The sequence below is a fragment of the Eulemur rufifrons genome, chromosome 9 (assembly GCF_041146395.1).
Source record: "Eulemur rufifrons isolate Redbay chromosome 9, OSU_ERuf_1, whole genome shotgun sequence".
Classification (NCBI taxonomy): Eukaryota; Metazoa; Chordata; class Mammalia; order Primates; family Lemuridae; genus Eulemur; species Eulemur rufifrons.
In genome coordinates this window covers 53,005,302-53,029,269 of record NC_090991.1, presented here as the reverse complement: position 1 = coordinate 53,029,269, position 23,968 = coordinate 53,005,302, and the positions used below count along the sequence as shown (strand labels likewise).

Below are 23,968 nucleotides of genomic sequence, written 5' to 3'. Positions count from 1 at the left end.
GCCAGTGCCCAGGCCCGGAAGCAGACAGGCCTGGGTGGGGCAGGGCCCCTGCTCCTGGCTGGCTGGGAGGGTGGTGACCCTGGGTCCGGCCAGCCAGGCTGAGTTTGAGGAGCCTGTGGGATCCCTGGGGCTGTGGGGAGTGGGCACGGGGAAGGGGGAACTCGCCAGTCGCTCGCAGCCCATGTCTGATGTCTGCAGAGGCTGGGCTCAGGGCTGGGGAATGACCTGGGTGGGGAAACAGGGTCCGAGTGGCGATGGGCCAGCACTCAGCATCCTAGAGTGCAACCTGGAAGAGCCACACCCAGAGCGGAGATGGCCCTGGCTACTAGCAGCCCCCCAAGCTGGGCCCATTCTCACCCAATACCGTCCCCTCCTGAGGACAGTCCTAGTGGGAGGCTCCTGTGCTCTGCAGACACGTAGGGGCAGGTGCCAGCGGCTGACATGGCCCCTGAGGCTCACCTGCCATAAACCTGCCTGTGTGGGTTCCCTGCAGTGCCCGACGGGTCGGATTTCCCAGGACTGCGTGGCCAGTCCAAGCCAGGTGTTGCGTAGGGACCTCTGCAAGTAGCCTGCACTGATCCTGGGCAGTGAATTTTGGCTGCATTTCTGGGCACGAGTGCTGCTGGGTGAGACTGGGTGGGCAGCTGTGAGTGCATGGCTGAGCTGGGGTCTCTGGGCCAAATCCATCCAGATACCATCCTCTCAACCTGCGGCACCCCCGCCCCCACCTGCACCAACAGCTGCTCCCCACTGCTCGCATCACCGCCCGGGCCCCACCCCGTCGGATCAGCGTTGGCATCAGACCCTCAGCAGGAGCCTGAGCCCCACTGCAAGCTGTGCGTGCGAGGGATCCAGCTTGCGCTCCCCGTGAGTCCAAGGCCTGATGCCCCGAGGGGGAGCCAAGCCCCTGACGTGCCGCCCTGCCCCCGTCCATGGAAAAACTGTCTTCCAGAAACTTAGTTCCTGGTGTCAAAAAGGTTGGGGACCGCTTTTTGACTCAGTGTTGTCATCAGTTGTGATTTAGTGAACCCCCTTCACCAGCCTCACAACTCCAGGAGGGCTGGACAAGCAGCTTACCACAGAGAAGGGGAAGAACCTGCCCGGGACATTTCTGCAGAATTACCACGTGTGCCGGGCAGTCCTGTGTGCACTGGGTCAGGCGGTAGCAGCCAGTGATGCAAACACGAACCTAGGTGTTCCTCTGAAGGTGTGCTGTAGATGTATCAATGGATTCGAAGTAAAGGACGTTATTTTTGCTAAAAAAAAAAAAAAAAAAAAAAAAAAAAAAAAAAAGCTAGCTATAGTTGCCCAATAAGACCAACTTAAGACTTAGAAATTGCCAGCTGCTGTCCGAGTGGATCCTTGACAGTGACATTTCAGGCTGAATGACAAGGCTCCTCTGTGCCGCTGCTCAATCTCGGCTGCACACTGGAGCCCACCGGTGTTAGAAACGCGCTGCCCAGAGGCCACACCCGGAGATTCCGAGTTGGTGTGGATGTGTCTGGCATTGGGATTTAAACAATTTCCAGATAATTCTAACATGGGCCAAGGTTGAGAACCCCTGCTCAGGGACCCATCTAGCACTGGACTGTCCCAACACACACACACAGGCCAGAGGCGCGTGGAGGCGTTTTGAAGGGCGCGTCTGGTTTCCATGAGGCAGAGCCAGACTCGAGCAGGGGCCAGGCCCCCGCGAAGGCGCGTCCCGGGCATCCTCGAGCAGCTCTGATGTGCACAGCTGGGAAACCAGCCGCTGCCCGCAGGATCCTGCTCAGGCCTCCTTGGTCTACCCAGGCGCTGGGCCTGCAGAGAATCTTCTTGAAGTGCCCCCGTCTCCGTTTCCCTTTCCCTTTCCACTGTCAGATCTGCCTTCTCCGTCACTGGAGTCAGGCTTGCCACGACACTCCTGCTTCTGGCAGCTTCTCCTCCTGTCTCCACAACCTTCTTTGTGCACCATGCTGCCACCCGCTGGGCACCGTGTTCCCATGGTGTTGCCAGAACAGTTCAAACACAGAGGGAAGCTCCGCATCTGTGGTTTTCTTGATTCCAGACAGCAAGTCTTTTCACACCTGGGCACCAGGAACACCCCGACTCCAGTCTCCTGAGGCCTCGCACTGGGTCTTCACGTGGAGTCTTGGCTTACACCATGCTTCCTGCCTGTTCCCCGAGTCCCCCAGTCTGTCAAAAATCCAGTTCAGCCTCTCGGGCCCAGGGCAAATGCCACCTCCCCCAGGAAGACTGCTGCATCCTTTGGACATCCTCAAGGCGCTGACGTGGTTCTCCCGGGCGGGGCCCAGGCGCTGGTGCAGAAGCTGGACGCGTCAGGCACAAAACAAACATCGCCGCGGGGCTGACGTGCAGAGCTGAGAGCTGCCTCCAGGTCGGCACTAGTTAGAACGGCAGGAGCTTTCTGACCGACCTGTTTCCGAACTTTCATTCTTGCTCTCGTGTTTAATTTCTTCTGTTAGGACCCACTCAGTGCTTTCCTTCTCAGTTTCCAAGAAAGGCTGGTCCAAGCCAGCAGCTCCTGCCTTCACTGTGGGGTACGCTGTGGCGGGGCCGGGTGGCGGTTCCATCTTCTCCATCGGTGGGATTGACACACAGGAGGCAGGTCTACCTTTAGACCCCACTCCAAGGAGTGGAGACAGAAAGACACTCATTCTGTTAGTCTCTGAGTGAGGGGTCCCCACGGGCCTCTGTCTTGAGACTATACTGCTGAGCTGGAGCACCGACGCTGGACACATTTAGGGTCGTGGGGGGTGTTCCAGGAATGGACCTGAGAAAACAAGCCCAAGTGCTTTGACTTCTAACTGCCACCTGAAACACTGTGGCGAGAAGGGCGCTGCTTCACCCAGCACTGGAAGCTGCGCTGCGCTTGTACAAAGTGCTCCGTGAAAGTTAGCTGAGGCGATTTCACAAGAGCAAGTGGATAAATGTCTATGAATCACACAAGACCTTCATGACTCTCTTCTCTCCAAATGTGTCGATGTCCAAGCTGGGTCCTGGGTAGAGGTGAGCGGGGTCCTCCACATGGCTCTGAGCAGGCCCTGGCCACGGCCTGCTGCCATCCTGGACAGGACTGGCGAGCAGACGCAGCAGATGCAGACGGGCACTGCAGTGCAGCCTGGAAGCTCTGTCGAGCCTCTCAGCTATTACTAATGCGATGTAAGTGTTGACAGCAAAGCCACAAAACACGTGATAAACTACAAGTCAAACAACTGAAATTCTAAGTTTAACTAATACATGTAAACTGACGACATCATAAAAGGAAACAGGAAATACACATATGGCAGGACAACTTTTTCCCAATTTCAGCATTAAGGCAGAAACTGATAATATCTGCCTTTGAAAAGTAAAACACATTAATTTGAACAGCCAAGAAAAAAATTGCAATTTATTAAGATTCAACAAAGCGTTGTACTTTTGAAAGCAACTTTCGGTGCATGTTCTTCAACAATCACATTCTATGAGGAAAAACATTAAGAGCCACAAACTTGTTTTTTAATCTGAGAGTTACAGACATCTTAAATTCAAAATAAAGGTAAAAAACAAAACTGAACAAAAAAATCAAACAAACCCAACAAAAATCCGAAAACAAGCAGATTCTTTACTTCCATCCCCAATTTTAAAACATCAGGAGTTCTTCTACAACTCAACGCTAACTGGCAGCACGGGAGCTGTCTGGGTGCACATACACACACACACGCGCACGCACGCACGCACACGCACATGTATTTGATACACATATGCAGGTATCCATACATCAAATATACAGATGCATGTAATGGCAATGAGATGCAGCCACTCTGAGGAAGGTTCGTGCCGCTAAATACACTACTGAACTCGAGAAGAAAAGTCTTGAACCCAGTTTGTGCATAGTTCATGATCCTCTATAAAACCAGCTTTTGTTGACCTGCAATCTTGCAGGACTTTTTTTTTTTTGTTTTTTTGTTTTGATAAAACCATTAAAAAGCTAATTAAAAAAAATGTAATGCACAAGTTTCCTGATCAAGCAGGCAGGGAGCACAATGTTCATATATTTTTTTTTTTAAACATACTTGAGGGTATGTTATTCCATTGTCTTTCTTCCTTGCAAAACAATCAAAACATTGATCATTTTTAAAACATAAAGCAATTTTTAATATATAAAGCACTCTTCAAACATCTATTTCTTTTTGAGTCCATTATTTGGTAAATATGTAACTGCTACACATTAGAGATTAGGTATTTTTGTCTTTGTGTTTTTTTTCTTTTTTCTTTTTTTCTTTATTTTTTTATTTTTTATTTTTTAATAACATCTTCAGTGCTAGGAATTGGGTGTAAAAATACATGAAATGGTGTGGAGCTGCCCTCGGGAGCCCTGGCTTTCCTGAGAGCGCGTCCGGCATGTGCAAGACAGTGGCCACAACGCCTCGTCACTTTGACGAAGGGGTGAAAACAATCGACAGAGTCCACGACGATGGCCGAGGGGGACAGCACTGTCCGATCCCAGAGCTCTGAAGTAGCGCATCTGCATTCTGAAAATAGGTTTCTTTACGACGGAAGTATTTTTTATTATTTTTTTAATTTCTTTTTAATTTTTTTTTTTTTTAATTTAAAGTCTGAAGGAGAAAAAAGGTCTGTAAACAGGTGGGAGCCCAAACCGTGGGCTCCTCCAAAAGCAGTCACAACCCATGTCCAAGTGCTTGTTTCGTTCCTTTGCGGAACCATCCGCTCTTTACAAGTATCTATGGCCACAGTTCAACAACAGTTTTTTTCTCTTTAACTTTATATTCCAAATGGAAAAATGGTGCAATACTCTGGTAATAACTTTCTTGCATTAGTCCACAATAAAAAGCTGCTAAAGGTAGGTATACATATTATTTCTCCAGAGATACACACTGTAATTTTTAGACGCAGTAACAGAGTCCTTGAGTAAACATTTACACGTGAATTGTCACCGGCCCTGTCCTATGAATTCTCTTTAACATCTAGGATTAGCTGGAGGGAGGGCAGGGACACTCAGTGCAAAGTTAGAAGCTAATAACAATAACAAACGTTTGACCAATGCGCCAAAAAAAGCATATACTGAATAAAAGGGAAACCCACAGTTAAATCCCTCACACGCTTTCAAACACACGAACGCAGAAAGTGCGCGCCATGCAGAAGCACGCACCACACACGTGCACACACACATTCTGTTTCCACACACACACATAGGCGATGAACTTAGAAATTTTCCTAGAGCCTGTTTCTGTGTACTGATGTCAACCTGGAAGTGTAGAATTAGACTTAGAAAGTGTTCACATTTCAATATTGGCCTGCTGGATTCAAGTATTTGCATGTTTGATATGTCTTTTTTTTTTTTTAACTTTTAAAAAATATTTTTTGGGATAAAAAAAATGACATGAAAAAGTAATGAAACAAGGGTAATGTGCATAGGCGGATCCAGGCGAACAGAGAGCAGATCGCAGACCGCGCCGTCCGCACCGGCTCTGCCGCGCTTGCCGGCCGCCTCTGGTAATGTGCATAATCGTCACAGGCTCATCTTAAATAGGCTTCACGTCTCCCTCCCTCCCGCCCCCCGTGATAAAATAACCCTTTCCAGCCCACCATCTGAAAAGTGCCCTTCATGATAGAACTATTCTAAGCAGCTTTTATACTTAAAAAATCAAAATGACAACACACCATACAAACATAAGACACACAAAATAAAAAGCTATGAGGAACATCCTGTCGTTAGCATGTGACACTGACCGAACGCAGCCCGCACTGTTGCGTGAACAGTTCGCAAGGACTGCGGCCAAGGTTCGTCTTCAGAACTGGACAGAGGTACTCAAAGCGGCTGCCGCTGCTCAGGTCCCGCGGGGCCACGGCACCGCGGCTGGGAAGGGCCCGCGCTCTCCTGGTGCGGATGATTGTGGCTCCTAGAGGGACTCCCCGCTGAGCAGGTCCCCAGGCAGCAGAGTGGTCAGCGGGGTGGGGCTGCCAATCACCCTGCCGTCGTCGGTGCTGGGCGGGCCCCACAGGCTGCTCGAGTACTGGGGCCCCCCGCCCCACAGCAGCTCACCGCTCCCCTTGCCGCCCAGGCACGGGGCGCTCCAGTGGCCGGCGTCGCTGCGCACCAGCCCATGGGAGCTGCCAGAGGTGCCCAGCCGCGGCTGGCTGGTGGCGCTGCTGGACTGCCAGCTGGAGGTGGGCGGCAGCGCTTGGCCTTGGGCTAAGAAGCGATTTACTTCTTCTTCGCCAGCGAACTCAGCCAGGATGGTAGTGTTTCCCAGGACACACCTGCAACGCAAGATGGGTCACGTGAGCGGGCACCCCAGTCCTGCTGAGTCTGCAGCACTGGCGCTCTATGATGGGAAGGGCCGCCGGGAGTCGTCCTATGCCTTTTTGCCATTGCTATTTCCAAACCCATATTATGAATTTTTTCCTCATTTTAGAATTATAAAACAGTTGTACTGGTGTATAGAGTACATTTTCTTTCCCTCTTTTTTTTTTTAAGAGATGGGGTCTTGCTCTGTCCCCCAGGCTGGAGTGCAGTGGCCCGATCATAGCTCACTGTAGCCTCGAACTCCTGGGCTCAAGCCATCCTCCCATGTCCTGAGTAGCTGGGACTACAGGTGCGTGCCACTGCGCCTGGCTAGAGTACATTTCAAGTGCATAAACACACCATTAACTAACTTGGGGATCATTTCAGATCAGTATAATTTGCATCCTGGACTAAAAGTAGGAATAACTAAGTTCTAGGTCCCACATCTCAAGCGAAGTTTCGGAGCAGGCCTACTTCCACCCTGTACTGAGAGCATCCTTTCATCAGGGGGAGGGGCTGGCCATGAGGACCACTGCTGGCTGCTGTGGGAACGTGTCGTACTGCTCAGGCTTTGCCTGGTGAGAGTGCTTTCTTTCCACCATTGGGCCCCGCATGTACTCTGTGGGGGGGGCCTTTCCCTAGCGAGGGGCGTGGCCATGGTAAACTCAGCAGCAGGAGAAACCGAACTGGCCAGGATGCCCATCAGGAGCTGACCTGCCCCATCCGCGTGCAAAGTTCTGACACCAGCACCTCTGCCTGAGACTGTGTTTGGAGACGGGGCTTAAAAGAAGTAGTTAAGTTACCATGGGGTGGGCCCTGATCCAATCTGACTGAGGTCCTTCTAGCAGAGGAGATTAAGATACAGCCACGCACAGAGACACAACCCTGTGCAGAAACAGGGGGAAGGTGGGTGTCCACAGCCAAGCACAGAGGCCTCAGAAGAAACCCACAAGCCTGCCCACACCTTGATCTTGGACTTCCAGCCTCCAGAACTGTGAGGAAAAATACATGTGTGGTTTAAGGCACCCAGCTGGTGGTACTTTGTTATGGCAGCCCCAGGAAATTCACACAACACCCCACACCTAACACTCTGGGGACTGGCCGCAGCTTGGCAGTGCTGAGGTGGCTGCAAAGACACATACATGTGCAGAGACTTCTGGGCCTTGGCAGCTTCCTCCTTGGAGCTGTACCGGACCACGGCGTTGCCTTGAGTCAGATTCAGGTGGAATGTGATGAGAGGCCCGTGTTGCAAACACAACGTCCGCAGCGTAGAACCATCGATCTGATTGAGGAAGCACAGGGGCACGAGTGAGCTTTGCTCTGATTTCTTTCACTACGTTCTTCAAAAAAAGTCTATAAAATCGGATGCACCGAACACTAGCTAAATATCTTTCCTTAAAAGAGCTTAGTAACACATGGCTTTATGATATTAACACTGTACACCTTGTGGCTCAGTTAAGCTCATCAGAGGAAGGAGAAAAACACCGTCTGGAAGCTGCTCTCCCTTCACCAGAACACATCATGCAGAACCTTTGGTTTGTAGATGGTGCCAGGGCTTGGCTGCTGACAATGGACTTGGGAGCTGTGCAGGTTGGCGTAGCTGGGACCCCGGGAAGGGACCGGCTAGTAGCACAGTCTGAGTTGGCCAAATTACTCTTGCATGGTGGTTCTAAGACAAGCAATTCTGTTTACAGAGGCACACATTTTCAGCCTTGAATGGGCAGGTAAACAATCCACCCGGAACATGGCTAACGGAGGCCTCTGGACCACATCTGCTCACTGCTGCTGGAGCCCGATTCTGGCACCCACTTATCTCCATGTGTGCTGGTGTCACTTCTGGACCCTGAATGAGGGGACCCACCACAGACTCATCTGCATCAGGGCCAAGGGGGAACCCTTCTCAGACCATGCTCGCTGACACCGTGGGCGCTGGTGCCCGTACCTGGGGTGTGAGGTTTCGAAGAACGAGCCAGCTGCTTGTTCTTCCTGAGGTGTCGGTGCTCCACGCAGAACCTGCACAAGCCCGGAGGGAAGAACTCGTTGGCAAGGCCCCACGCTTGCCAGACAGCGAAGCCCCTTCCCTATTCGCTAAGCCCGCCTAAAGTGTGCGGCAGCACAGACCAGCTCTGCGTTCTAGGACAGCCTTTGTCAACCTATGAAATCCCATGTTACCTTTCGATAAACTGAAACCTCGCAATCCCCGCAGATGCCCTTGCCCACTGCCCCTCGAGAACTTGCTGGACATTCCTGCCAGCCCGGGAGACCTGTGCTCCCTTCCCGTGCCTGAGGGGTGCACGGGCTCACCTCCGCGTGCCCCTGGCCCCATGCAGAACCAATGCTCTATGATTCTACTGGTTACTAAAACAAAGCAAACCCACAAGGGCTGCTATTAAAAGGCTGAAAAACAGTTATTTTCAAACCTCCTGTAGCTGATTTAAGTTTTTAGTCTCTTTGTTTTTAGGGGCAATGGGCCCAGTCAGCACCCTTCTGATTTGATCCTGCCCAGGCTCTCATGCGCTGGGTCCTTGGGGAGGCCCTGGGCCCTTGATGCCCACTCGTCATTCCCAGGTGGGAAGACCTTGGGTCAACTCCAGGACAGAGGTGGAAAATCTTCAGTTTCTTGAATTCCCAGTACATTGCTTTCATCCCTAAGGTTTAGCCCGTGGCAACTGAAGGAAGCCTACAGAACTGTAATGTTCTGATAAGAGTTGCAGTTTTCAAATTGGTGGGGGTTTGTTTTGTTTTGGGCCTGGAAAGCCCTTATGTTCTGATGAAATCTTGTGGAGAAGCTAACATAGAAAGTAGAAATCAAGACCCTTGTGCTGGCTGGTGGGGGACTGAGGTTGGGGAGCCCAGAAGGTGTACAGTGGCCTCCCCGAGGGCCCAGGGTACAGCAACAGCACTGCTGAGGATGGGGCTGGCCAGCGTGGGCCCTTCATGGGTGCTGGGACCGCCTGGGACCCTCTGGCCCAAAGCAGACCTGCTGTGGCCAGCACACCCAGGGCTGATCTGAAAGCGCCACTCACCTGGCCAACGCCTGCGAAGTCTGGGGTGGCCTTAGCTCTCGCCCAACCCCTCTCAGGCTCCTGGGATGGAGGCGGGTCTTTAGCACGTCCCCAAGGATATGCAAAGCAGGGGAGGAGCACAGAACTTACCCGAGGAGTAGGAGCTGGTCCAGCCGAGGGGGCTGGCGCCCCAGGTGGAGGAAGGCTTGGGATTGGTTAACCCTGGAGGTGGCCTCGTGGGTGCAGTAGTGTTTCTGGGCACCTTCCACAGTTCATGAGACAGAGAGGCTTGTGTGTGGGAGGCTGGGCCAGAGGACCACGTTGATTTAATGTCTGACAGTTTACCTAGAAAGGCAGAGAAATGGAGCAAATGCATTCTTGAGACAAAGAAGAAAAGTCCAAGTCACTGGCGTGTTTGGGGAGCCACACAGAGTGCCTCGGACACCAGCAGACTGTGTGATAAAAACAGAAACACCATGTAAGCTTGAAGGGAGACCCCTGGGGCATGCGCACTAATTTCTGCTCAGAGACACAGTCTGCATGTGTTCAGTGTAGACTCTGCCAGTATTTCTGACACTTCATCAACTGGCTAAATGTACCAGACACAACTCTGCCATCAAGAAAATAGCATTTTCAAAGTTCAATGTTAAAGCTAACTTATCTTATAACTCAACAAATCAGTCAAGGTCAAAAGCATCACATGCACATAGCCTTCCTTGTGCTATTCCTCTGAGTATGCATCCCCTTTGGAAGCTGTGCTCCTTCTAACACAGCCACACGTCCCCATCTGCCACAGTTCTCTTGCAAAGCTCCCAGGTGCTCTCTGTACAGCACACCGTGGAGGACGGATGTGGCCCAGCCGCCCTGAGCTGAGGTTTAGCACCCTGGCGTGTTGGTTGGGGAAGCACTGTTTCAAGGCCCTTTGGGAAAAAAACAAACCAAAACCCCTAACACCCACCAGCCCCGGCCCTCTAGTAAGTGAGGGCTCAGTGGGCAGGAGCAGAACCCCGGACGCCTGCTTCCGCTGGCCTTGTGGCCCCGTGCAGAGAGGGCTGGGGTCCCGTGCACTCCTGTGCCCACTGCAAGGACCAGGCCACATAAATGTGAGTCCAAACTCACCTTGGGGGCCTCCAAGCCTGGTGCCCAGAGTTGACTTCGATTTCAAAATGAACACTCATCTTAGAAAAGGTGTCATTGGTCAGAAAAATAAAAATGCCATGAAAAGCTGCCATAGCTTTAGGAAAGATGACTTTACTTTGCCCTTTCTCTTTAGCCAAATGATCATGAAAGTACTAAAGGTCTAAATACAACTCCTTTGTAAACATCAGAGGAAATAAAAATAATCTGGACGCTCATTTTGTTTTTGTAAATAAGATGCTAAACTACATCAAAACTACTGTCTTCCCTCAGTACTGGTGTTAAAAGAATCCCTACAGCATTCTTCCACTGGTTTTAAAACAATCTGGATGAGAAGGTGCAATGGAATACAGAAATATATTTGAAGAAATTTATAAATAATAAACCCTCCTTATTTAAGTTCTACATCTATTAACAAATATGTTACACATTTTGTTTGAGTGTATGTGCCTATATCTCTTTATATCTTTTGTCTTAAAAATTTCAGATTCAAATTCCTCTGAAATTTTTATGACAAACAATTCTGAATTCTTCTCTAAGCCCGAAAAACATTTCTTATTTGAGACACTTGTACAGTCTATGGTAATATGGAAATACTTCAGATATTACATTTATCCAAGAAATGGAAAACAGTCACACCCCGGGTGCTGGGAGTTAATAATGAGACCTGCTGTGGTCTCCTCCAGCCCTCGTGCCAAACTCAACAGCGAATTCCAAGCAGCCGCTGCCTCTGAAGTTCTGAAAACCCTGCACACCCCTTGCCGTGTAGCCATGGGGACGAAGGGGGAAGGCAGCAGATCCACACAGCCATGGGACCCTCATGAGCCCCTGGAGGGCACACCATCACTCCCACTCTTTCTCAAGGAAGCACACGTGCCCAAGGCACCGCGGCTGTTCGGAAGCAAAGTCCACGCCCGTTCTCCATCACGCCGCACGGCCGCCCAGCTCAGGGAGCAGACAGGCCACCAGGAGACGCGGGGGCCTGTCAGAGTTTCCTCTGGGGAAGGAAGGAAAACGCCACCTGCAAGTGGAGAGGCCAGCGCGTACCTGCAGCACTAGGTGCGGATGCGATGCTGCTGAAAGAGCTGCTGTAGCCGGAGGCACTGAGCGGCCAGGCACTCGAGGAAGGCAGCGTGGCATTCTGAGATGACGGTGGGGAGGACCCTGCAGAACCAAACATGGCACTAAGCAAGCGGGCGGCGGTGTGCGGGTGGGCAGCTCTAACTTTGGGGCGTGACGATCGTAACAACCAAGGAGGGATCTTTCCCTCAGCCGCTGTTTTGGATAGAAGCCTCAAAATGAAGTGTGCCGTGGGAAGGAAGACACGGCGCGTCTCTGACTCCGAGTCCCCATGGCAGTTCTTCTGACTTGGGTGTCCCATTAGCTCCATTCATATGTCTCTTTCTCTCTTTCAAAATATTTTAGAGCTGGGGTCTCACTATGTTGCCCAGGCTGGTGTCAAACTTCTGGGCTCAAGTGGCCCTCCCACCTCAGGATCCCAAGCAGCTGGGACTATAGATGGTGCCACTGTGCCTGGTTCCATTTCTTTTTAACAGAGGAATAATGAAAAGACATCTGTCCTATTAACTGTGTATATGAACTTGAGTTATTCTATTCCTAAAATTGCAGTTTTCTGTTTTGAGGAAAGCTTGTCCCTGCAGCTGGGAGACTCAGGGGGCATATGGGCCATCCTTACGACACCTTGATCCCTTGTGAAAAAGCTTGGCCCCATGCTGTTTGGGTTGTTTTTTTAAAGTCACTCTCCCTTTCAACTCTGTGAAGAAAGCAAGAAGCTGGGGAAGAATCAGGATGGAGTAACGGTGACAGTTTGGGTGAGAGCACAATGGAAACAAAGCTCTCCTTAGTTGGACAACGACCCCACCAGTGTGTGGATGCCGGCTGGTGGAGGGCACATGGGCACAGTCTGGCTGTTACATTCATTACCACACACAGAATCTGATGGCTTCTGTGCACTGAACAACCTCAGGGGTGTCCTTCACCTAGACTACCAGGCACGTGGCATCCCCTAGACTTGTGCAGTGTGCAGTCTGCACAGCTGTCCGCAGCTGCCCTGCTGTAAGCAACCTTCTTAGAATGAGGGCACCAGAGTTGCTGCAAGTTAAAATTTATTTGTAATCTACAGGTCTTCAATTTTAAAAGGGGCCAGCTCTACTGACATCCCAAGCTACTTCCTGAATGTTCTTCTTTCATTTACCAGCAGATATAATCAACCTAAGATCCCAGGGTTATAGACTATTAGCCCTACACAGTATTTCTTTTTTTTTTTTGAGACAGAGTCTCACTCTGTTGCCCAGGCTAGAGTGAGTGCCGTGGCGTCAGCCTAGCTCACAGCAACCTCAAACTCCTGAGCTCAAGCGATCCTCCTGTCTCAGCCTCCCGAGTAGCTGGGACTACAGGCATGCGCCACCATGCCTGGCTAATTTTTTCTATATTTTTAGCTGTCCATATAATTTCTTTCTATTTTTAGTAGAGATGGGGTCTCGCTCTTGCTCAGGCTGGTCTCGAACTCCTGAGCTCAAACGATCCGCCCACCTCGGCCTCCCAGAGTGCTAGGATTACAGGCGTGAGCCACCGCGCCCGGCCCAGTATTTCTTTTATAATTAACAACAGGCTATTCAGATTTTAACAGTGTTCTAGTTTTGAAATTTTTAGTTGCAATAGTGAAATGTGTCCCATAAGATTACAGTTAATTTTCCTTTCTCACTGGAGTGCTTATATCAGTATGTTATAAAATAGCATGACTGCCTTTTACTGTTCTGGTTAATGTTCACTTCATGAGGGTTAAAACTATAAATAACATACAAACAAATACTGGGCTAATATAAAATTTTAATATAAATAAGAATTTAATGCCAATGGCAATAAATAAAAAGCAAAAAAAGTAAATTAAAAACGCACATCCAATATACTCAATAAAAGAAAACAAAATTCCATGATAAAAATATGTAAAGCAAATGAGCCAACATCAAGAAAGCTGTGGCTGTTTTTCACTGTTGTCCTTCTATGGCACTTTTCCTTGATTTTTTTCTTTGTACTTTCTTTTTTTTTTTTTTGAGACAGAGTCTCACTCTGTTGCCCAGGCTAGAGTGAGTGCCGTGGCATCAGCCTAGCTCACAGCAACCTCAAACTCCTGAGCTCAAGCGATCCTCCTGTCTCAGCCTCCCGAGTAGCTGGGACTACAGGCATGTACCACCATGCCCGGCTAATTTTTTCTATATATATTTTTAGCTGTCCATATAATTTCTTTCTATTTTTAGTAGAGATGGGGTCTCGCTCTTGCTCAGGCTGGTCTCGAACTCCTGAGCTCAAACAATCCGCCCACCTCGGCCTCCCACAGTGCTAAGATTACAGGCGCGAGCCACCGCGCCCGGCCTCTTTGTACTTTCTATCATGAGGGTCACTCAGTGACACAAAGGCCTGTGGCCAGGTCCCTGAGCTAGGTGTGGGTCTGCAGAGGAGAGGCTGGCAGCTGCCCAGGGGCAGGCGCCGCACGGCGTGCCCGCAGGGACGGCCAGAAGGGTCTGGCCACTGCAGTGCGCTGCCACTGCTACTGCATGGTGCTGTTGTTTCTGGCAAGCAACCTCCACACGAAGGGATGTTCCTTGTACTCCCCCCTCTCTCTCATCTCTCTCAGTACCAAACCCTAACCACAGGGGCACCAGAGTGGGGGAGCGAAGGTTTCCCAGTGCTTGGGTTGGTCACAGGCGGAGGAGGGGCCTGGCACATGCAGCCTGAGCTGACCCCCAGTGATCGCAGTGTCCACATTCCCGTCCCAAGGCAGGCTCAGGACCCGCCTGGGACACACAGCATTCACACGACCCAAAACGCCAAGTCCCTTGGAGGCCATACAACATCCATGTGGAGCTTCGAGCCACCAGGTTGGGTGGCCGGCTGATCTCTTTGACCCCAGAGTTGGAGATTCCATTCTCTCGCCTGGACCAGCATCCCACTTTTCCACAATCCTCAAAATGTACTCAACCAGCTTGCCCTGCCCTGGCACAACCCTGCTGCCGTGCCAGGCGTGACGCGCAGGGAGGGCTGGGTCTCTGACTCTGGCTTGTCCCTTGCTGTCCTGTGCTGGCTCCCTTTCCCATACCACTCACCTGTCCCCAACAGCAGAAACACCCACAACGCCCCTGCTCCAAGATGCAGCTGCATCAAACCGGAAATGCACAGTGGAGGAACGAACAGGAGTGTAATTTACACTCACACTGGCTCTCTAGCTGAGCCACAGACACATTGAGAAGCTATCACTTTGAAGAACCACAGAAGCAAACACATGGTTCCAACAGGTCATGTTTCAAGTGTGAAACCTAAAGTAATGTTTTGCGGACTATCCAAGTGGCCTTATTAGTGCCATGTACCTATGGTAATCTAGTTACCACATAACAGAATGCTGGGATAAAACTTCATCAGAGAGGACACTTCCATGAAAAAACATGATCTATTAATAAATCCTGCAAAACATGCCAAATCCATCTCCACTTTCCCCATACACACTGCCTGATATCTTCTTACACTGCTTTTGAGGATAAGAAGAGGCCACCAACTGTGCCTCATACCACCCCGCCTCGCAGCCCAGCCCGTCATCCCTGACGTCTCCAGAAGGGTCTAGAGAGACCTTCCCGCACAGAGGCAGGTGGAGCAGGCCCTCTCCTCACCTCCACTCTTGAGGAGGTAGCGGTTGACATCCTGGATGGTGGTATTGATGGTAGGACCGGTGGGGACACTGCCAGGAGTAACATCAGGGTCATTCTCGGGATCGATATTCTGAAGTCCTTTCCATGGAACTCCAGGATGGAATTCTGTTTACAGAAACCAAGACAAGAAGCCACATATCAGAGGACCTGCACATTGCTTCATGACATTTTGAAAGTTTTTTTTCCCCGTTTGTAGAAATTTTTATAATCTGCTAATTAAGAGGCATACTTTAGACTTTCTTTCATTAAAATACTCAATCCTTTGGAACAAACTAGAACCAGGTATTATAGCTACCACATTAAGATAGTTTCCATTACAGGGTCTGAATAATTTTTACCAGATAGTATATAGTGCCCCCTCCCCACAATCCCCTTCCACTCCTTATACTGAACTAAGGGAATATATAGGAAAACATTTGACGCTCACCATACCCCAAACTGATCTGACAAATGGATTTCTAATGAAAATGCCAAAGCCATGGGCTTGATGCTTCCAGAATCCTTAGCTCACATTCTGGTTCCTCTCAGGCCTGATCACTCTCCCCAGCACGTTCTGACCTGCTGTTGCACAGAGGTGCTGCATGGTCTTACCTGGGGGCCAGTTGATGCTGGAGCCATTTGAGATTTTATCACTGTCAGATTTGGCACGTGACCAGCTATGGGGAACAGCTACAGGAGGACTGGCTGGTGACTCACTGTTCTGGATTAAATCGTACCGGCCATAGGAGTCATCAATGGAGGACTTACCTGGAGGCCCAATGCTCAGACCTCCAGGGATAGCACCTACAAGGCCAACAGGAAGGGAAGAATTGAGTGAACACACTCCACGCCAGGCACCAGGACGCCCTGCCAGCCTTCCTGTCCAGGTCTACAGCCTCGCCCTCTTCAGAGTTACATGAATTGTAAGCTTGGTCTGTCTAGGATTCTCCAAGAATCAGTAACTTTGTCCTTGAAAGACCAAAACCCCGGAAGAACCGCTTTAGTTTAAATTGGAAATCTTTATAGAACGCATATCCATAGCACGGGAAGCTGCCCATAAGTGAGTCTTTGTGTTTGCTGTCAAATTTGCTAATCACAAATTCGTGTTGTTGTCTCTGTGTCCTTCCCTCCCTTTACTCTGCTGCCCTCACTATGGAAGAACAAACTGGGCGTCAAATTCATATGGACCAAACTCTCTCCTGGCAAGGAAGTGCCAGATATCGTGATGATTTTCCATAAATAAACCATTAGAAAGAATTTTTTCTTTTTAGAATGGTCTATATCGAGAAAATGATATAACCTATTACGTTTCCTTTGCTGTTTATTCTACCAGGAATTTCATAGTTAAATTTAATGCTTAACAGTGAGGTTATCTCTGTGGTCAGTATTTTTGCTTCTTCCTCCTTTCTAAGCATTTGATTTTCTATTTGTCTTTTATCATTTCATTGAAAAAACTTTCCAGTAGACTCAATTTTTTTGTTGACAAACACAGATATAAATAAAAAGCATACAGGCTGTGAGCTATATGCTTGTTGCTCTTGGGCATTTTTAATTACTTCTGGGTTTGTAGCTAAGATCTGATGGTTGGGATTCAAGACATTTGATGTATTCAGGAAGTCTGACTAGCTGAGACCTTATGTATCTGTACTAGGACAGAGTATGTTTCATTCAGCTTTCAGACTGAGTTCTTAGAAATGCAGAGCGTGCTATGCAGCAGGTTGATCAGTTAATGAGCCGCACTAACCCGCGCTGTGGGCACCCGGCCAGGACCCACCGTGCTTGCCAGGGTTCTGATCCAGGGGAGAAGCAGCACTGGACAAGTTATCCATGGAGTTGGGGTGTGTCCACTGAGGGAGGCGGGACTGGGACTGAGACGGGTCCTTCACCGACAAACCACCGGTCATGTCTATGCTGTTGACATTCATGTTTGGGTTCAGTCCAGCTAAAAACAGAGATGCTGTTAGGATACGCCCACTCCTCTCAATGATGCCGTTCTGAAGTTCTCCTAGGGGATGTCTCAGTTCTCATTCACGGCCAAATACTTTACCTGTAACTTTTAGTGCTGATAAAAAAACAATTTTTATCTTCTTAATAGGTATTTCTAGGCATATTATTCCTACATTAAGGTGAAAATGCTAATAGTCTTTACTTAAGGAAGGCCCATGATTCTCCTCATTTTACTTGTTTCAGTCCTAAATAAACATGGTCCTGAGGCTTCTCAATCAGAGTCCACAGAAAAATAGAACAAATCCAAATAATTAGGAAAATCTTTTCTGATTTTGGGATATCTTATGGAAACTCACCAGATTAAAAAAACTTTCAGAGTTCTAAACTACCACCTATAGAACAAGCTGGTAAGGATAATTCAATTCTACCTTTAGCGAATTAACTTTATAAAAGTCTGTTCTTAAGAAGTTTATGAATTAAGTAGCAAACTATTTTTAAGGAATTGAACTATTTCAGAGTATGGGTGCTGCCATCTGTCCCCAGCTGTAATGGCGAGCTGATGCTCTTAGGTTCATTTCTCTGCCAGGGACCCACACCATGCTAGGTTAATAGAGAAAGATGATGAGGAGGATGGTAATAAAAAGCCGGCATTAAAGAGTTCCTCATGGGACACCAGCGAGCAGTGGGACAGACACCCAGTTGGACAGAGTAACCAACAGAGATGCAACCTGGCAGTGCAGATCATTTTCTAACAGCTGCAGTTCCCGTACCATGTACATACATCCCATACCGTATGTCCACATGTGCCGTATGGTACGTAAGCAAAGTGAACTTTTACTACTAGGCAAGGCACTGAGCATTTTGGTTCTTTATATCAGGGGCTGCAATTCAAATGCCTACAGGAGCCAAGTGGGCATGGTGGGGACTGTGGCAAACCGGACAGAATCAAAATAAGCAGGTGCCCTAGGGCAGCCAGTTACTGCCACATGGAACACAGACCCACTGTGGCCTGGCCATTTTTAAGAGAAGCCAGAGGCCATTTTTTCCCAATTTTTGCATGTTGGTAATTAACATATGCACACATACACACTGCAGACCTAACAAAACACCTTTCCAAGTCTGATACTGGCAAGGGGCCACCTACTTGCAATCTTTGCTTTATAGGATATCTTCATTTCTACTTGTACAGATCCAGTCAGGTGAGGTGGCAACAAGGTCACGGCTTTAGCCTGGCCTTCAGAGCTCTCCAAATTGCACAATTTACCCCTAAGCCATCTCTTCCAACTTCCCCTCTGGTTTTCATGATCCCTCCACAAGTCAGCTCGGCTGGCCTGGCCCTGGCCACCATGCCCTAGAGCATGCCAGCCCCCTTTCTTTTCTGCTCCTGTAGGCAGCTTCCCCTTTATTTGAAAAGGCTTCCTCTTTATTTTTTGAAATTCTACTAGTTTGTTTGAGGTTCAAGCTTAAATCCCATTCTGATTTTTCTTTTGCCACTTAAGTAATGTTTGCTTTATAAGTCTGCCCTTGAGCAGTTTATGAATTAAATATCACTGGACCATCAAGGTTATTTTTTCCTGTTTATACAGCGATCTTCCCATCTAGACAATAAACTCCAGGAGGCGAGAGACTAAGGAGAGGCTGACCATGGGAGACAGAAGGTGGGTGGGGTCTTGGGCTGCTGGCTTCTTTATGTGAGTTGCTTAGTTTTTAATAGACTCTTCAACATAGGTGCTGCTGTAGAGAAGTGCTGAGAGCCAACAAGACAGGCAATCTTACAGGTGAAGTTTCCTACACTTCATTAGCTATTTGTTTTCAATACATTTGTAACTTTAATGTGAATATTACAAAATGTTATCAAAATTATCTTCCATCCAATTTTGAAGATTCACTGCAAGAATTCTTTCATTTGTACTACAAAAAAAATCTTTAAGAGTAAAGATTATCATACTTTATTCTCCAAATACAGGTTAAGAGGACAGATGAATACTAGGAAGCTGAAGCTAAAGATAATAGATGCAATGGAATTTGTTTCTGAAAAAATTCCTACAACGTTAAGTAGCTGACATTTTACAAAGTGTTTGCTATGTGCTAGGCACTATTTAAGACTTTTATGTATTAACTCATTTAATCTTTAATAAAACCCTATGAGGTAAATATTTCCACTTTATAGATGGGGAAATTGAGGCAAGCTGCAGTTAGGAAAGTTATACAAGTTAGTAGTGAGCCAGTCAGTGGTAAGTTGGGGCTCACATCTAGGCAGTCTGATATCCAAGTCAGGTCTTCAGTATTAATACTAGATGCTTCTTAAACACAAAGGGCACTAATGGATGGGGCATAATAAAGGGAAAAGATAATCGAGTTTAGTGTTTACCCGTTTCATATTGAAGACATACCAGGTTTATTATATGCCAAGTAGAAAGCGTTTGTATAATCAGAATATGCCACTCTTTGCAGAGACATCTGGTAGTGTTATGGAAACATTATTATTACTCAAGTGGCCTTTGCCCTTCTGGATGTATTTCAGAGATGTATTTAGAGACTCCCTTGTCCTGTGTCTACAGCAGCAGACACAACAGAAGCCTGACGTGCTTTCACGGTTTTTATTACAGTTAGTCCGTGCAGAATCAGCGTACTGAACTATACCCCTGAGGACATTGCTTCCATACTGTCTCCAGTTATGTAACCTGCACCTCTCCTGGCTAGCCTGACCTGGAGGGTGGGTACCATGCTTTCTACTGACCTTCGAGCTTTATGTGCCGAGCATGCTCCTACAAGTTAGATGTTCAATGCATATGTGTTGATTTGGTTGATTATACAAATCACCTTCTACATTACAGGAGTTCTGTGAACAACTGCTTTTTCAGAAGTGCTTGATTTACATTTATCTGAATACTTTTACTGGAAAACCATTATTAACTCTTCTCTGTGGTTTAGGTTGGAGGCCAGTGGCTGGTAAAGAAAACTACAGAGTAAACCAGGAATGGAGCAAACTGCAGATTTGACAATGGAAATGAGATTTTAGGGATTTTCACTAGTTCTATTTTAAAAGATTTTATATTGAAAGTATTATGGTGGTAGCAAAACTCTTGCTCTGCCAAAGGCAGCTGGTGTTGTCCATTATTAAGAAGCCTTGAGACACCTGTCCTCTGATTTTGTCTGGGGCTGCACATCCAACATGCTGTTTCTGCACTGGCCAGTCATCCTGACACTGAAGTGCAGTCTTGGTCACCCCCCATGGACTCCAGGCACCTCCTCCACCTGGTGTGGCTGTTTAAGGCCATGGGAGACTCACCGAGAGGGTAAGGAGCAAAGGTGTTGGGTGAAGACTGCTGTTCTTTGGTCTGCAGGTCAGGTAGGCCGGGAGCCTGGGGGTGAGGGGGGAAGCTGTCCATGGCCGATTTGCCTGCAGAGGGGTGCAGAGACAGGTGCGGCGGGGGCGGCGGCGGTGGCGGCTGCTTCACGAGCAGGGCCTGGGCCAGCTGGCGCTGGTGCTGCTGGATCTGCTGCTGCAGATTAGTGATTGTGCGCGCAACCTGGCAGGCAGAGACACACGCGCGCTTCAGCCAGGTGGGTGGGACGCGACACTCACAACTCGTCTTGGGGCCAAGTGTGTTTTACACTGTGTCTATGCTGAGGCCACCACAGCTGGGCCAACCTCCTCCCAAACCTAGATGATCCCAGGACTTTTTAAAGGAGCGGCTTGGCTAGAGAAAAATCAATGACATCCTGATAGCTCATTAATTAGCATCTCTTTTATCAGGAAAAATTATAGCTATTGTCAAAAATCAACCTGGGCAATACATACTTGCTGCTCCTGTTGTCTCATGGGTCCGGAAACATTACGCTGGGCCTGTAACATCTGCTGCTGGATTTGTAAACGTTGGTATGCCTGTTGACAGAAAGAAAAGAGTTGAAATATTATAAGAAAGCCATCAATAAATGGTTGAACTTCCTAACAACATTAGTTAAAAAATAAAAAAAGGGAAATTGGCCATGATTTTTGGTCTCCTAATCATACTGTTGTTTAAGCATATTGTGGAAGGGAGGCACAAAGCATTTTTAAAAGATAAGTGTCTTGCCAAAACTTTCTTTTTTTTGAGACAAAGTCTGTTCTATCACCCCAGCTAGAGCCTAGAGTGCAGTGGCGTCATCATAGCTCACAGCAACCTCAAACTCCTGGGCTCAAGTGGTCCTCCTGCCTCAGCCTCCCAAGCAGCTGGGACTACAGGCGTGTCCCCTGTGCCTGGCTAATTTTTCTATTTTTAGTAAAGACATGGTCTTGCTCTTGCTCAGGCTGATCTCAAACTCTTGACCTCAAGCGATTCTCCCGCCTCGGCCTCCCAGAGTGCTGGGATCACAGGCGTGAGCCACCGTGCCCAGCCCTAAAACTTCTTTAAAACATACATTTTTAGTCAATACCCCTGCTTAGTGTTGGTAATGAGGTCTGTCGCAAATATTTTCCAGTTAATGAAGCGAGCAAAGTTCTCTGCTCTATTCACATAAACTAAAAATGAAAAAAAAAAATATTTATTCTTATAACGATAAAGACTAAAAGTTCAGAATGGCCCAGACAGTGTGGCAGAACGCTGGTAACAGGCTGTCCCAAGTGATCCAAGCCGCACTAAACAGCTCTTAGTATTTGGAGGCTGAGTGATTTTTCATTAATATCACGGGAACCAAAGCTGAGAGAGAACCTGGAATACAGATTTGTGGGCCCTTTTGTCACATAAACCTGCCACCTACTAAGTTGGCTCAAACGATGACAATATTCTTCTGCATCCTGATAGAGAAGGTTGGATCACTTGATTGTTTGAAAATGTTGGATGAATATCATAAATTTTTTCTTACAAGGACTTTTGGTGATATTCTTGGCAAAAAGACTTATTAACATAGAATCTAATTAAAAGTAGAGATTGTACTATTAGAACTATCTCATTAATCTATAATTTATGGAGGAATAAAATATTTCAGTGAATCCTGATAGGCCCTAAAACTTAATCTTAGGAAGCACTGAAACTTTATTTTTCCCATTTTTCTGGAAAAAAATTTAAGAACACTAACCAGTGTTTTAAAAACAGAACACATTAAACATGAAATTCAAGATTTTCTTTTTTTCCTTTTTCTAATCCACTAGTCAACAGAAAAGAATCAAGATTTTCTTGATGGCTTTCACACCACAGGGCAATAAAAACTTGCTGCGTGACCGAGAGCCCAGCACACCGGTACGGCACTCAGCTCTGCGTCAGCCCAGATTACAACGCCTGCAGCATCGTCGAGGGGCAGAGAGTGGCGTTCCTCTACAGTAACAGTTCTAAGCTAACGTGTGCCTGTTTTCAGAGCTGTCTCCCTCCCTTCTCCGAGGTCAGCAGTCTCCAGCTGCTGCCTGACGACACAGGCCCACCACCCGGCCACAGTGAGGCCACACCACCACACCGTGGGGTACATACTTCTCTTCTGATGGGTAAAGAAACAGCTCTGAGGGTCCAGCCATGGTCCTGACCCCACATCTAGAGCTCTCTGTCCTCTATTAAGGTGAGGACACACATGTGTCTCCAGGACACTTCTGTCTTTCCATCTTCCCATTCTCCCCTGCTGCTTCCAGAAAAACCAGACCTGAAACTTGGGCCTGTGTCTAAAAAACAGTAAAGGGGGAGGATTCTCCTATAAACAAAGGCTTCTCAGCAATGACCCTGTCTGATGGAGGCCCCCCCCCCCCAAACCATTTTTTGCTTCCTTCATGATTCCTGGTCATTCAAAATAAATCAGGTGCCCACACATTAAAAAATGAAATAATACACTTGGTCATTTACTGTATATAAATTCAGTATGCATCTAAGGATATAAACACATGGCGTTTTACGGTAAAGCCAGTAAGACTGTTTGAAAATAAAAAAATTCAAAATATATTAAGTTATAAAACTTTCCAGCATTATTAGGTCACATCAGTCATTCTCAACTGGAGTTCTATAAGCGAACCAAGTTCTAATGCACTAAGGCATCTACTGTATATAAGGAAGTAATTTCTCTCCTGTGTTTCTAGAATGGTATTTGTGGACACCATCCTTGGAAGAACTCAGAAAACAGTCACTCAAATCATTTTTGTGTTCTGTGGTGCAGAGGAGACACTCTGGCTGAGAGCACAGATGAAAGGCATATCTGTTGCACTCAAGAGGCCAAGGTGGGAGGATTACTTAAGCCCAGGAGTTTGAGACCAGATTGGGGAACAGAGTGAGATCCCACTTCTATTAAAAAAAAAAAAAGACACACCTAATTATAAGATGTGGTAGACTTTCTAAACATAAAGAGGCCAAAAAAATTTACAACATTAGTAAAAAAACCCTCATATTTGAAAAAGTTCATGAACAGTTTAAAAACTTCATGAACATCTCAATGACATACCCCGATGTGAAAAAGCATTATAGTTAACAGTTTCACCAGAACTACGTCTGTGCTGGCATATCTACACGAATGCCAAGAGAGAACGTCTCATCCTTTGCTCTGTAACTTGGATGGGTCTGTCCACTCACCAGCTGCAGCTGATAGAGCTGGTTCAACATCGTCATATGCTGAGGATTAATTGGCGAGGTTAATAGTGCAGGGTTGAGACCAATGTTTTTTGCTGCAAACTGCAAAAGCTGTGCTTGAACCTGTTTAACATAAAATATACTGTTAGCCACTGTATCTCTATTAAAATATTTACTTGTCTGTGTAGTTTTTCAAGATTCAAAATTGATTAAATAACAATTATATTTGTCTCATGGTGAATGTCAAAGGCCATTAAAAAACTTATGGACATTTTAATATTAGTAGTTAACATGTGAAGAATAAGAAAGAAAGGAAGAAAAGAAGGAAAGAAGGAAGGAAGGAAGGAAAGCAGATAGGTTGGT

General features: G+C 47.6%; 1 protein-coding gene across 2 annotated transcripts in view; it reads right to left on the bottom strand.

The window, feature by feature from the left end:
- Window positions 1-5,587: 5,587 nt before the first annotated feature.
- Window positions 5,588-23,968, bottom strand: part of TNRC6C (trinucleotide repeat containing adaptor 6C) — a 129,190-nt gene continuing 110,809 nt past the window's right edge. For both annotated transcript variants that reach the window (XM_069482911.1, XM_069482913.1), the window contains 11 exons: window positions 23,609-23,728; window positions 20,887-20,970; window positions 20,374-20,614; window positions 16,909-17,076; window positions 15,747-15,938; window positions 15,117-15,260; window positions 11,482-11,598; window positions 9,448-9,642; window positions 8,235-8,305; window positions 7,435-7,574; window positions 5,588-6,267 (listed from right to left, as the gene is read on the bottom strand). In XM_069482911.1, coding sequence (XP_069339012.1) covers window positions 5,907-6,267; window positions 7,435-7,574; window positions 8,235-8,305; window positions 9,448-9,642; window positions 11,482-11,598; window positions 15,117-15,260; window positions 15,747-15,938; window positions 16,909-17,076; window positions 20,374-20,614; window positions 20,887-20,970; window positions 23,609-23,728 — 1,833 coding nt within the window. In that variant the 3' untranslated portion in view covers window positions 5,588-5,906. The remainder of the gene's footprint in view (window positions 6,268-7,434; window positions 7,575-8,234; window positions 8,306-9,447; window positions 9,643-11,481; window positions 11,599-15,116; window positions 15,261-15,746; window positions 15,939-16,908; window positions 17,077-20,373; window positions 20,615-20,886; window positions 20,971-23,608; window positions 23,729-23,968) is intronic.